Source organism: Neofelis nebulosa, chromosome 14 (assembly GCF_028018385.1).
Source record: "Neofelis nebulosa isolate mNeoNeb1 chromosome 14, mNeoNeb1.pri, whole genome shotgun sequence".
In the NCBI taxonomy this organism is placed as follows: domain Eukaryota; kingdom Metazoa; phylum Chordata; class Mammalia; order Carnivora; family Felidae; genus Neofelis; species Neofelis nebulosa.
The window spans coordinates 80,467,204-80,479,296 of NC_080795.1; the positions used below are offsets into that span (position 1 = coordinate 80,467,204).

General features: G+C 54.0%; 1 protein-coding gene across 22 annotated transcripts in view; it reads right to left on the reverse strand.

Annotated features, from left to right (window-relative positions):
* Positions 1–12,093, reverse strand: part of PTK2 (protein tyrosine kinase 2) — a 259,431-nt gene that overhangs the window by 42,848 nt on the left and 204,490 nt on the right. For all 22 annotated transcript variants that reach the window (XM_058699208.1, XM_058699197.1, XM_058699198.1 and 19 more), the window contains one exon: positions 9,607–9,811. In XM_058699208.1, the coding sequence (XP_058555191.1) occupies positions 9,607–9,811 (205 nt within the window). The remainder of the gene's footprint in view (positions 1–9,606; positions 9,812–12,093) is intronic.

Here is a 12,093-nt window from a genome sequence, read left to right on the forward strand (position 1 = left end):
ATGCTTTTCATAGAAGGGATTTCTACTGAAATCTTTCTTGGGGCACCTGGGTGGCTCAGTCAGTTAAGCCTCCGACTTCGGCTCGGGTCATGATCTCATGGTTTGTGGGTTCGAGTCCCTCGTCGGGCTCTGTGCTGACGGCTCAGAGCCTGAAGCCTGCTTTGGATTCTGTGTTCTCCCTCTCTCTCTGTCCCCTCCCCTGTTCATGCTCTCTCTCTCTCAGGAATAAACAAACATTAAAAAAAAAAGTCTTTCTTTAAAAATCGTGACCTCTTTCTGTTTCTGGCAAGTCTGCCCAGCTCCTATTGGACCAACACTCATGCGGACAGTGACTATGGGCTATGGACCTAGGACAGCACAGGAGAGCAGCCCACAGCAGCCAGACTCTGAGGGGGCTGGCACCATGGGGGCCATTCTCCAGAAAGCAGGCCCTAGTCTTATAGATTCTGCCCAAATCTCTAGTTGAACCTGGAACCACGCACACAGGGCAGGCTCTGAGCAGCCCCGCTAAGGCTAAGAGAACTGAACTGAGACATAGGCTACTGCCCACAGCATGGGGAGAGAATCTGCGATCCGAGACCAGCCTAGCTAATTGCCTGCTAAAACACACAAACCATTCTCCAGAGGAATATAACTGATTCCAGAGTTTCTGCGATCTATCACTCACAATGTCCAGTGCACAATCTCTATACACAAATAAACTCAAAAATACTCAACATACAAATAAACACGAAAGTGTGATCCATTCTCATGAGGAAAAAACAGTGCAAAAGACGCAACTCCAAAGACAACTCAAGGTTGGAATTAGCAGGCAGGGACTTTGAAGAGCTTTTGCATTCAAGGATATAAAGGAAAATCTGTTCATAATTAATGCAAAGACCAGAAATGTCAGCAAGGAAATAGAAACTGTAAGAAAGAGCCAAATGAAAACTCTACAATGAAAAATACAGTATCTGGAACGAAATCTCTGCAGGATCGAATGACTGGTAGGGTGGAGATGACAGAACAATTAGGCGGCCTGAAGATAAATCAATTCAAACGGTCCAATCTGAAGGACTTGGAGAAAAAAGACCGGGGTTGGTGGGGGCGGGGGTGGGGGAGAAAAAGAACACCCTGGGATGTGAAGGATGCTATCACGAGGAGTAACAAACACGCAATGGGAATTTTAGAAGAAACTGAAGCAGAAAATACCTGCACGAGTAGTTGTGAAAGTCATACACTTACAGATTCAGGAGTGTCAGGGAAGCCAACGTATGATCCACACAGAGAAAACCACACCCGGTGCATCCTCGTTAAACTGCTGAAGTCCAAAGATGAAGAGGAGCCCGTGGAAGCGGCCAGTACAGAACGACAGAGCACGGACAGAGGGATGGTTTCTTTCCCAAGGAAGTCCCCTGACTTCTTACTAGAAAGAACAGAGGTCAGGAGGCAGCGCAAGAACAGCTGTAACGCGCTGCCAAGTCGGAGCTCCATTCCAGTGAGATGAAGTTCAATTCGTTTTCAGATAAGAACCCCAAAACTAATGGAATTCACCACCAACAGACGTACACGGGAAACGCTCAAGTTCTTCGGGTGAGTGGGAAACTGAATGGAAGACACCTTGCTGGGAAAGAATGAAGTGCACTGTGCAGAGTTAAGTACGAAAGGCTGTTTCTTTGCTTAAAATACTAGCTAACACACACACACACACACACACACACACACACACACACATACACACACACACACAATCTCATTCTGAGAGGTCACTAACATTCACACATGAAACCTATGGCATCTAGAGCACGAAGGAGCGAGGTGGTGGCAAACGGGTCTTCTCGGCTGCCAGGACTCGACCCCAGTAAGCACAGTCCAGTTGCTAAGTCAACTCGAAGGAGGTGGGGAAAGTGAAACGTGCATGTTGCCATCTCTGGAGCCATCACTACAATTAAGCGCGGAAGGTACTGCTGAAATGCAGGTGTGGGGCTTAGAGAGAGAGGTGTGGGAGAGAGGCCGTTGTCCTCCAGGTGCCGAACCCTCAGCCAAGAACAAATGGACCGAGCACAGGGCACTTTTGCTTCCCTCCGGGCTGGGCTTTAGCCGCGTGTTAATCTGTACCCGGCACAAAGCCAGGGTTTCTCCATCTGCTTCCTGCACTCCTCCGTCCGCCACCTAGACGGAAAGGGAGACCTTCGTGGCCGCTCTGCTGTCCCCTCACGTTCTTAGGGATAATGACCCCGGAGACAAAATTCAGTGAAGAAGAATGAAAAACGGCTGCAGAGGAGGCAAAACCGGCAACAGAAACACGACTGAGGGCAAGGGTTTCCATGTGGGCTGGGAGGACAGCACTCCGACCGGACGGAGTCACTGTGTGCAGGACTGACACATAACGCCTCAACTGGTCGGAGGCCTCTCCTTACAGGTCACACAGGTGAGGGAAGACCACAGCGCGTGGGGAAATCCAGGAGGCCGGGAGCAGTCAGCGACCCGGTCAGGCAGGAGGGCACACTGTGGCCTCCTGGGCAAGAAAGAGCCCTGGTCTTGGAGGCAGGACAAAGGGGCCCAGTCTGAGGTCTGCCCCTCGTGAGCCGCACAATCCAGGGCAAGTCACAGGACTTCCTGAGCCTCAGGCTCCTAAGCGAAAAGGGAAATCGCTACTCGTTCTTAAGAACCGCTGTGAAGTCAGGGGCGCCTGGGTGGCTCAGTCAGATGAGCGTCTGACTCTTGACTTCGGCTCAGGTCACGATCCCAAGGTCGTGGGATCGAGCCCCGCGTCAGGGTCCATGCTGCGCGTGGAGCCTGCTTAAGATTCTCTTTCTCACTCGTGCTCCTTCGCTCTCTAAAATCAAAAATGAAAGTAAAAAGAACTGCTCTGAGGTCAAAGAAGGAAATAGGCACGAAAACGACCTCTGCAGCCGTGTAAGTACAAAGGACTAATTTTTGTGAAATGCACATTTAAACCTCACTGGAAATCTGCTCACACAAAACCAAGCTGCGGAGGTGTAACGATACACCCACGTGTGGGCAGGAGCCAAGGACGGGTCACGAGGAGCCTCACGGAAGCAGTTAAGACACACTTAGCGTAAAAAAGGTCAATGTCGTATCAATTCCTACTAAATTGCAATTTACTCTGGACTTTTTAAATTACTGGTAAGCCTAAGGATGAAAAAAAGAAAACCCAACAAACAAAAAAACCCCTGAAGTTCAGACGCCGTGAACATTTGAAGATGTGTGTAGGACGACCTGAGAAACTGATTACTCTTCTAGATAATATCTAGACCCAACAGGCTGGCGAGGGAAGGATACAGATATGATGACTAAGGAGAGATTCAGACACCACCTTTGAAAGGAATTTTGGAAGCAAATACAAAACCACTTAAGAAAATACACAGAGAAGTGGCACAAATACCTTGAATCATCAATCAGACCCAGAGCTTTTAATTTAGAGTCCACTTACGAGGATAAATGAAGACTCAAAAAGGATTAAAAAGGCTTGTATAAGACACCGTTCACAGATTAAAGGTGGAAGGTCCACATCTCTATGACACATCTGTGAAATGTCGTCATATTCGGTATGTGGATCACGACAGCTAACGCTTTTAAATCCAGGTGACCAGACTTCTCTCTGAAGTACCTGGTCGCTCCTCTGTGCGCTGAGATGCCCAGGTCCCTTCCAGATCTTCGGGAGCCGCTCTGGTGTGACCAGAGCAGCGGTGACAGGGCGTGCGCCCACCCCGAGCCTCACACAGCCCGAAGCATTTCAGACAGTTTCTCGTGACCCTGAAAACCAAGCTGGGTGGGACGTGGGACCCTGCTCCTCCAGGGAGGCAGGGTCACTTGCCCAAGATCACGCAGCCTTCTCAAATCCCTTCTTCAGCTCTGACCTTCCTAACACAACACTCACCGCTCTGAACAGCAGGGTGAGCTCCCGTCTGTGCCCACACCCGTGCAGGTTCTACCTCCCCGAGCACCGGACGCACGGTTCGTGTCCGGGTTGGGGTGGGGGAGGGGGCAGCCTGCAACTTCACTGGAGTCGATGGTCACATGTGGTCCGAAAAACATGTAATAAATCCGCGGCCGCAGCCGCTCCAAGCTGTTACTTCCTAACCGGACACATCTCTCACAGGCCAGCTTTGCTTGACAAAGTTCAAAAGCAAACACGACCACATTCTCAACCTGACAGCCCGCCCTCCCCTGCCCCCAAGGCCCGCGCTGCAGACGGCCTCCAGTCACCCCTGCGGGGCCTCGTGTGCGACTTCCACCGCCGCTCCGCGCCGTATCTGGGGCCCCAGAGGCCCACGCGGCACGTGCCGCACACTCGGGAGGTGACGGGACAAAGATTCGATGCCAGCGCCCGGCGGCCATGCGGGTGGTGGGCCCTGCACACGCCAGGTGCTGCCTCTCCCTCTGGAGAATTTCTCTGGTTCCGACTGAAAACAAATAAGAGAATCACAGGAGCAGGATTCCTTCGAACACTGTGGTTCTTTCTTTTCTTCCTTCTTTCCCCTTTTTAACTAAGCACTGACCACGTGCCCACAGTCGCGGTCCCAAGGCAGAGCGCGACAGTGCACATACGGATATCTAGCCGCGTCTCGGGTCAAGGCCTGGCGTGCCCGGGACTCAGCGGGCTCACTGCCCAAGCTCGGCCCTCCAGCCTCCTTATTTGCGAACGGGCGGTGGTGACGTCACCTACGTCTCCAAGGACCGTGAGGACTAAGATGACCTAACGTGTGAGAGTTCAGGGCACAAGACCTGGCAACGGAAAGCACTTAGTAGCTGCTGGTTCCCGATGGCACCACTATGGAAGCTGACTGTAGAGGGCAGAGACTGGCCATCAAGGAACATGGTTTGCTTTAAGAGGTCTTCCTGAAGACCACAGCGATGGAGACCAACTCAAAGCACGGAGCGCCTTCCCCAGTGACACGTACTGGGTCAGCGTTCTTTCAGGGAAATGGTTATGTTCTTTTACCACTTATATTCTTTTTTTTTTTTTTTTTTTTAACGTTTGTTTATTTTTGAGAGAGAGAGACAGAGTGCAAGCAGGACAGGGGCAGAGAGAGAGAGGGAGACAGAATCTGAAGCGGGCTCCGAGCTCCGAGATGCCAGCACAGAGTCCGACGTGGGGCTCCAACTCACAAATGGTGAGATCACGACCTGAGGCGAAGTCAGAGGCTCGACTGACTGAGCCACCCAGCCGCCCCTCCCACTTATATTCTTTTGCCTAAACTTCATATGTGAAAACAGTGAGCATGGAAACATGGAGTCGTTTCCAAAGGTTTAAAAAACCATTATGTCTGGGGCGACTGGAGTGCTCGTTCACCGCTGGGGGCAGCACGTTGTATCGGCTCCGGAAAACCAGCAGGACCTACTGACCCTACACCTGTGCACGCCCGCTGACATTCAGAGACACGCCCAGCTGGGCATTCCTGTCCCTACGCTCACCAAAAAGACACAAGAATGCTCTGGGCAGCCCAGCTGGAGAGCATGTACATTCCCAACAGGAGGAGGGATAAAACGGAACACCACAGAGCGAGGAGAAAGAGGGGCAACTGCCTGAATAACGCGGATGGTCTCCAACTAACTGCTGAACGAAATAAGCAACAAACAAAAAAGCACACACTGAGTGATACCACTGACATAAAGCTCAAAGGCAGGCAGAGCCAATCCACGGTTAGCGGTCACCCTTGGAGGGTGAACTGTCGTCGGAAAGGGCTGTTTTCTTACTCTGCATGTTGGCTGCGTGGGTGTGCCTGACTTGTGACAAACCAAAGAGCTGTTTACTTCCCGGCATGTTTATACGTTCACATCTTTGCATGGCAATAAAAAGTTTAAAAGATACAAAAATCACGGTGTAGAAGTTTACACTGGAATTTTATTGGTGTATTGCCCTCATTTGCCAAGGAAGGACTTAATAAAGTCCACATGAACCCACATGCCTCCCCAGACTCAGCTGCCAACAGGCGACCTTGCTGTGTGGCGGCACAAAGCCCTGGGCCAGGCCGGGTGCCGGGGGAAGCGTGAGCTCCGGGAGGGCAGATACTGAGGCTGGGACTGCAGTTTCCTCGGCATGTGGGCTACTGAAGAACTAACTGAGCTACCCAGGGATTAAGTGGTGCTTTCATTCAAAAACTGCTCCGTGCACCCTTACAGCCTGTCAGTCAGGACATGCGTGGCTCGGTGCACACTGGGGTCACGTTCACTGCAGGTCCCCGGGAGTGCTTCCACTCACTGACAGGCCACACGCAGGTTCCCGTCCCTGTGCTTCTCTGGGGGTTCACATCCGTGAACAACGAACGCAGGATGTACGGAGGACAGACGTGGGAGTCCTGGGGATCCACCCGTGGAAGTGTGGCCCGGGACTGTCTGACTCGGCGGGGCGAGGCTCATCCCGAGAGCCTTTTCTCAACACACAGTGAACAACAAACACATGGCCCCAAAATGCATGCAGTCCACGGTAATTGGAGTTCATTCGAGATCTTTTCTTTTAAGGTCACGGAGAATGGGATTTGGGAAACACTTTTAACTGATCTGGAGTAAAGACTCCCTGAGATTTACTACTTCGTCAAAATCTTTGATACGATAAAAACTGCATAAAACTCAATAAAAGAATCTATTTAATCATTGTGACGTACTGTGACCTGTAAGCGTCCAAGAGCTATTATATATAAAGTTTACGTTTTTTGGCCTCTTTGGGAGCCATATTACACACGTTCAAGATGCAAAGTCAAACTCCACTTCTGACTAAACAGAAACAAACAGAATTAACGCTCAACAATCCGTGTTAACTGTGCGCAAGAGAGCCAGAAGTCATAGTCTAGGCACAGTATGTATTTTGTGTGTGTGTGTGTGTGTGTGTGTGTGTGTAGGAAATCATTATATTTAGTTCTACAAATTCACCTTGCAGAGTTTGGGGAACTACTTTTCCTAATGCAGCAGTCCTTCAGTGAACGCTGATGTGAGCTTTCATGCGCAAGGCCATGATTGGAGCGTTGTGTGGGCCCTACTGTGCGCAGGCCCCTGGCCTGCGGGTGCGGGCAGCACCGAGGCGAGTATGACGATCCCTGCCCTCAAGGAGCCTCAGTCTAGTAGGGCTGGGACATACTAGACTGTGAGCTCCTCGAGGGCAGGAAAGGTGTAGTCCTCCTGCCCCAGAGACCGGGCCCCAGGCTCAGCCCTCGTGGCGCCCACGGTGTTTGTGGAACGGGCTGAACGCGGGCACAGCCGTCTGTGGCAGCACAGGGGAGCACGACAAGAACAGAGTGCTCCGGAGACTCCGCGGGGGAGGCTCGTCAGCTGTGGAGCCGCTGTGCGAAAGAAGGCGAGAAAGATGGGCAGGATTCCACCAGGTGGAGAAGAGGGCATCCCAGGCCGAGGGGGTTAGTGAGGCCACCGTGTGAGAAAGGGGCAGGATGGAAGGAATCCTCAGTCTATTCTGGAAGCCTCCACCTCACATGGGACGGGGGTTGGGCGGTGGGGGTAACAGGAACCCACTGAGGGCTGTTCCAGTGAGGGAGCTGCTTGTCTGCAGTGATGATTCATAAGATCCGCTAAGGAGCTCTGCCGGACAGACGGAGGGCGGTCTGGGGGAGGGGAGGGGTCTGAAGACACTGTGTCGAGTCTCCCCAGCTGCGCAGCTGGGGGACAGTGAGGGATCAGCGCTCACTCCAAGATGGAGACGAGGAAAGGTACCTTTGTAACCTACAGAAGGCGAGGGCCAGGGGCTGCCCGGGAGGCAAGGTGACTGGCTGGCTGTAGGATGAACGGGGGCCCAGCAGCCGTCTAAAAGGCGGCTTTGGGACTCGAGAGAAACGGTGGGACGGAAGCTGCAGACACAGAGGCGAGAGTTAAGACGGCCCAGGAAGCGCACTGAGAAAGGAGGGCGGCCCAGGACGGACATGTGCTCGGAACTCATAGCGTCGTGGAAAAGCAGCAGGGTGGCGAGACAGAGGAGGAGTCTGGGAGGCAGGGGGAGGGACCGGTGTCACAGAGGGGAGGAATTCTGAGGACAGAATCTGTCAAATTCGAGGAAAGATCAAGGAGGAACAAAAAAAAAGTATGAGCGAAACATGAAACAAAGCACATTCAAAATCCAGCTCTAGCAGTGAGAGCACGAATCATTAGCTGTAGGACAGTCAAGAAACTGGAGACTTTTAGCCTGAAGAGAGGCGTCTGGAAACACTTGAAGGACTGTCACGTGGAAGGCAGAGCTGAGTTGTTCTGTGGGGCCCGACAGGATGGGCCCAGGCCCGCAGGGGAGCGTCACGGGGCCCCAGGAGGAGCCCCTCGCAGAGCGTGCTTCTCGCTGTACGGGACCTGCTGGCCCGTCTGGTCCCCTGGGCTGTGAACCCTGGGGGCGGCTTGTGCTGTGTTCACTGCTGAGTCCCCAGAACCTCACTGACAACGAAGGAGGCGCTTAGCCAAGAATTCCTGACTGGACGAATGTCTTACGTCTCTGCCAGCAGCCTTACTAATTCCTCCCTGAAGCACGCTCCTCCCACGGAGACTTGTCTGGCGAGCGAGCGGACTCGCCTGAAGATGGGGTGGGGCTTCAGGCACTGGGGGGTGAGGATGGGCCGGAGGCACTACCAGGACCTCTTGGATCCTGACACTCGGTAATTTTTATGAAAAAAACCTAAAATACACCAAAATTTTAAAGTTCGCACACAAAACAGAGGAAGCGTGAAACCGGTGAAACAGCAGACGTTCAACCACGGCGCTGGTTACACAATGAGGCTCCCCGTGGGTATGTATCACGTGACGACACCTTACTGCTTACAGTGCTAAGTTTCAGTCTAGACTTCAATTCGGCAACTGTTCACTGAGCACGTATCAGACCCCTGTGCCGGGGCCGCAGAAATGAGCACGACGCGGTGATGCCCGTCGAGAGCGCGGAGCCTGGCCGGGGACCGGACACGCAGATGCGGAATCCTCAGGCCAGGTGGCAGGGTCCGCTGTGGGCAGACACCCTGAGGGGCCCCGCAGGCCGCCAAGTCCCCGTGTGCTCCCTCCGGGGGCCCGGGAGCTACCGAAAGTCTGGGTCTGGCCGCGCGTGGCACAAAGCACGAGCCGCCAGACGGCCGCGCAACAGGCAGGGGGGTGTTTTAACTCTAACAGAAGAAGTACCGAAAAGGTTCCGGAGGGTGGCCATCTCTCTGGGGGCAGGGCTGATTAGGGAAGCCCCCCGAAGGGGTGACATCTGAGCAGGATTCTGGACACCGAACAGGTGGTCGTGTGTCGGAGAGGAGGAGCACGCAGATGGCGGGCTGTGCCGGGAGAAGCGCAAGCGGTTAGGAGCGTGCCGGCGATGGGAGGAGGGCGGGGGACGGGACCGACAGGCAGCCGGGGACGACATTCCTGTGGGTCTTGTCGGCCGTGCTAAGTCCGTCAGAAGTTGGGGACGAGAGATTCGGTCGTAATTGGAAGCTTATTAAGATCTTAAGGCCTAATCTCCCGAGGAGTCTAGCAAGGTATAAATAAAAGCAAACCCATTGAGAAAGTCATCATGTTCGCCCGCGAATAAGTTAGCCTTAGACGTGCGGACGGAAGGACCTCGCGGCGCAAGGACTGCGAGGGGGGTGAAGCCGCGTGAGCCTGCCCCAGCCCCGGCCCTCGCTCCCCCACTCCTACCTGAGCTGAGCTTTGAGCTCAGTGAACCGGGGCCGCCTGCTGGGGTCATAGGCCCAGCATTTCGTCATAAGGCTGTAGAGGGTGGGAGGGCAATTTGGAGGCATTGGTAATCTCTCCCCGTTCTCGATTCGACCGATCACATCATTGTTCTTCACTCCTTGAAACGGCTTCACACCATGCATCAGTATCTCCCACATACACACACCTGTGAAGCGGGATGAAAACAGACCGTGAACTTCGCAGGAAGCGGGGGAGGCCCAGGAGTCGGGGGGGGCGGGGGAGGGAGGCTTCACCGCTGGCGCCAGGGGACCAGCTGTGGGACTGCGGCCCGAGCGGCCAGATAAGGCAGCGCTCCGTGAACTCTGCGGCGAACGAGCGCAGCACCATTAACTTCGTCTGATGTGAACAGCGAAAGAGTAAACGATGACCCGAACAGCCCACGGCTTTTCAAAGAGGTTTACTCCTCTAAACATCCCGTGTTAGAAAATGGCCCACCGGGGACAGTGATCCCTCATGGTTTCACGAACCAGTTCAAAACAAGCTGAATGAATCCTGCCTTCCCCCCGCTGCGGTCCGACCTGCCGGTGACCGCGGCAGCCGACCCGAGGCCTAGCGAAGAAAATGCTGAAATCGAAGCCTCGCGTCTTAGGACACCCGGACTCCTTTCGCGAGGCTGGCCGTGCGTGGCTAGGGTGCTCATCCGCACCGTCACCGGCTTACGCGTGCTCCGGACTCCCTGGGCCGGGGCGGCCCTGCCCACAGCCTCCTCACTCCCCTGCATCCTCGCGGACCACACGCGTTCTCGGGCTCCTCTGAACAACGCGTGAGCGCCCGTGTTTAAAGACGAACGGAGCCTAAGGCGGAGAATGACAACCACACGAAGCTCCGGTCGGGGAACCGAGAGGGCAGACTGGCCGCGACAGTGGGGGACTCCACACCCCCCCCCCCAAACGCACCACACGCACGCGCCTTTCTGGTGTTAACTTCGCCACACTTAGGGCCCCTTCGGCTCTCTCCCCACGGACTCCCCCTGGGAAAGCCTCACGGGTCTCCGTCCTACCCACGTGCGTGTAACGTGCTTGAAGGGAGGAGACACACTTGGGGTGTCCGCAGTACCTAACGTGGGGTGTGCCTCCGGGGAAGCAGGGCACGGCATCGTACCAGTGTGAATTACGTCTCGACGGGATCCAAGTTCCAGGCATTTCAAAGTGAAGAGTGCGTGACCAAAAAACCGCCTTAGCTCTGCGTTTTTCACCAGAAATCATGACAACGTTATTGGTAACGACAACGCAGGTCGTCATTTCTTGAGACCTTAAAATGTTTCTGGCGCTTTGAAATTTACATGTTGTCCTGAATTGTTACACCTCACGTTTCTTTAAATGCCGCATCCTATCAAATCAATCTAAGATGCCACTGGCTAGAACATACACCACTATTTTATGTGACCAAAAAAGGGGGGTATGTGACACAATCCTCTAAGAAAACCTCTAAGAATTCTTTCCGTCCTACCAAAGAGTGCTTTCAAACCCACGCAGACGAGGAGGCAACGGCAGCTGCCGTACGAGTGCAGGCAGGGCACCACGTGCCACACCCCCCCAGTGACACCGACCGTGACACGCTGCTGACTTATGACACACCCCAGTTGCAGAGAAGTTAAAATGGGAAAACACAGGCACCGTGGACTCTGTGCAAACCGCAATTCCCTTCACAGCAACCTTCAACTTGCTGTCTGGGTCACACAGCCGATGAGCGGGGCTCTGGGACACAGAGCCGTGTCCGTCAGACCCCAGGGCCCTTTCTAAATTGTGCCACGCGATTTCCTACTCTGCTAAAAAGCTCCTTCCTTCACCTGTTATTACTTAGGGCGCTGGATGAAACCAACAATCAGTACACGGAAGAAAAAATATGAACACAGACTCGATGTACGTAAAGTTATTTCTAAATACAGGGAAAAAAGGTACATAACGTTACGAAGACATCTCCTCTGAAATAGTTTAAAATCTAGCAGAGCAAACACACACACAGACTGCTCACAAGATGAATGCTGAGCGTCGTGGCCAAGAGAGAAAGCGCAGGGAGCACGGAGTCGGGCAGGTTCCATCTGTAGGACGTACCCGCCACAGGAGGCTTTGCAGAAGAGGGGACACTTGAGGTGGCCCCGACAGTCGGACAGAATCTCACCCAGAGGAGACGGGCTTAGGACGTGCTCCAGGCAGACGGAGTTACGCCAGAAGAGTGGGGTGGGGAAGGAGTGTCGTGCATATCAAAAAGGGAGACTGGTCTCAAATGTGACGGAACAAGGGCCACCGTCGCGCCACTCAGGAGGGTCCGCGACGGCCCACAGAGCAGGAGGACGGCGCCCGACCTGGAGCAGGTGGCCAGGCACGGGGTAGGCGTCGGGGCAGAAGCCACAGAGGACCCAGGAGCAAACCGTGAGGCCGTGAGACAAGTCAGGAGGAGGTCAGACCCCAGGACGGGACGGGACCC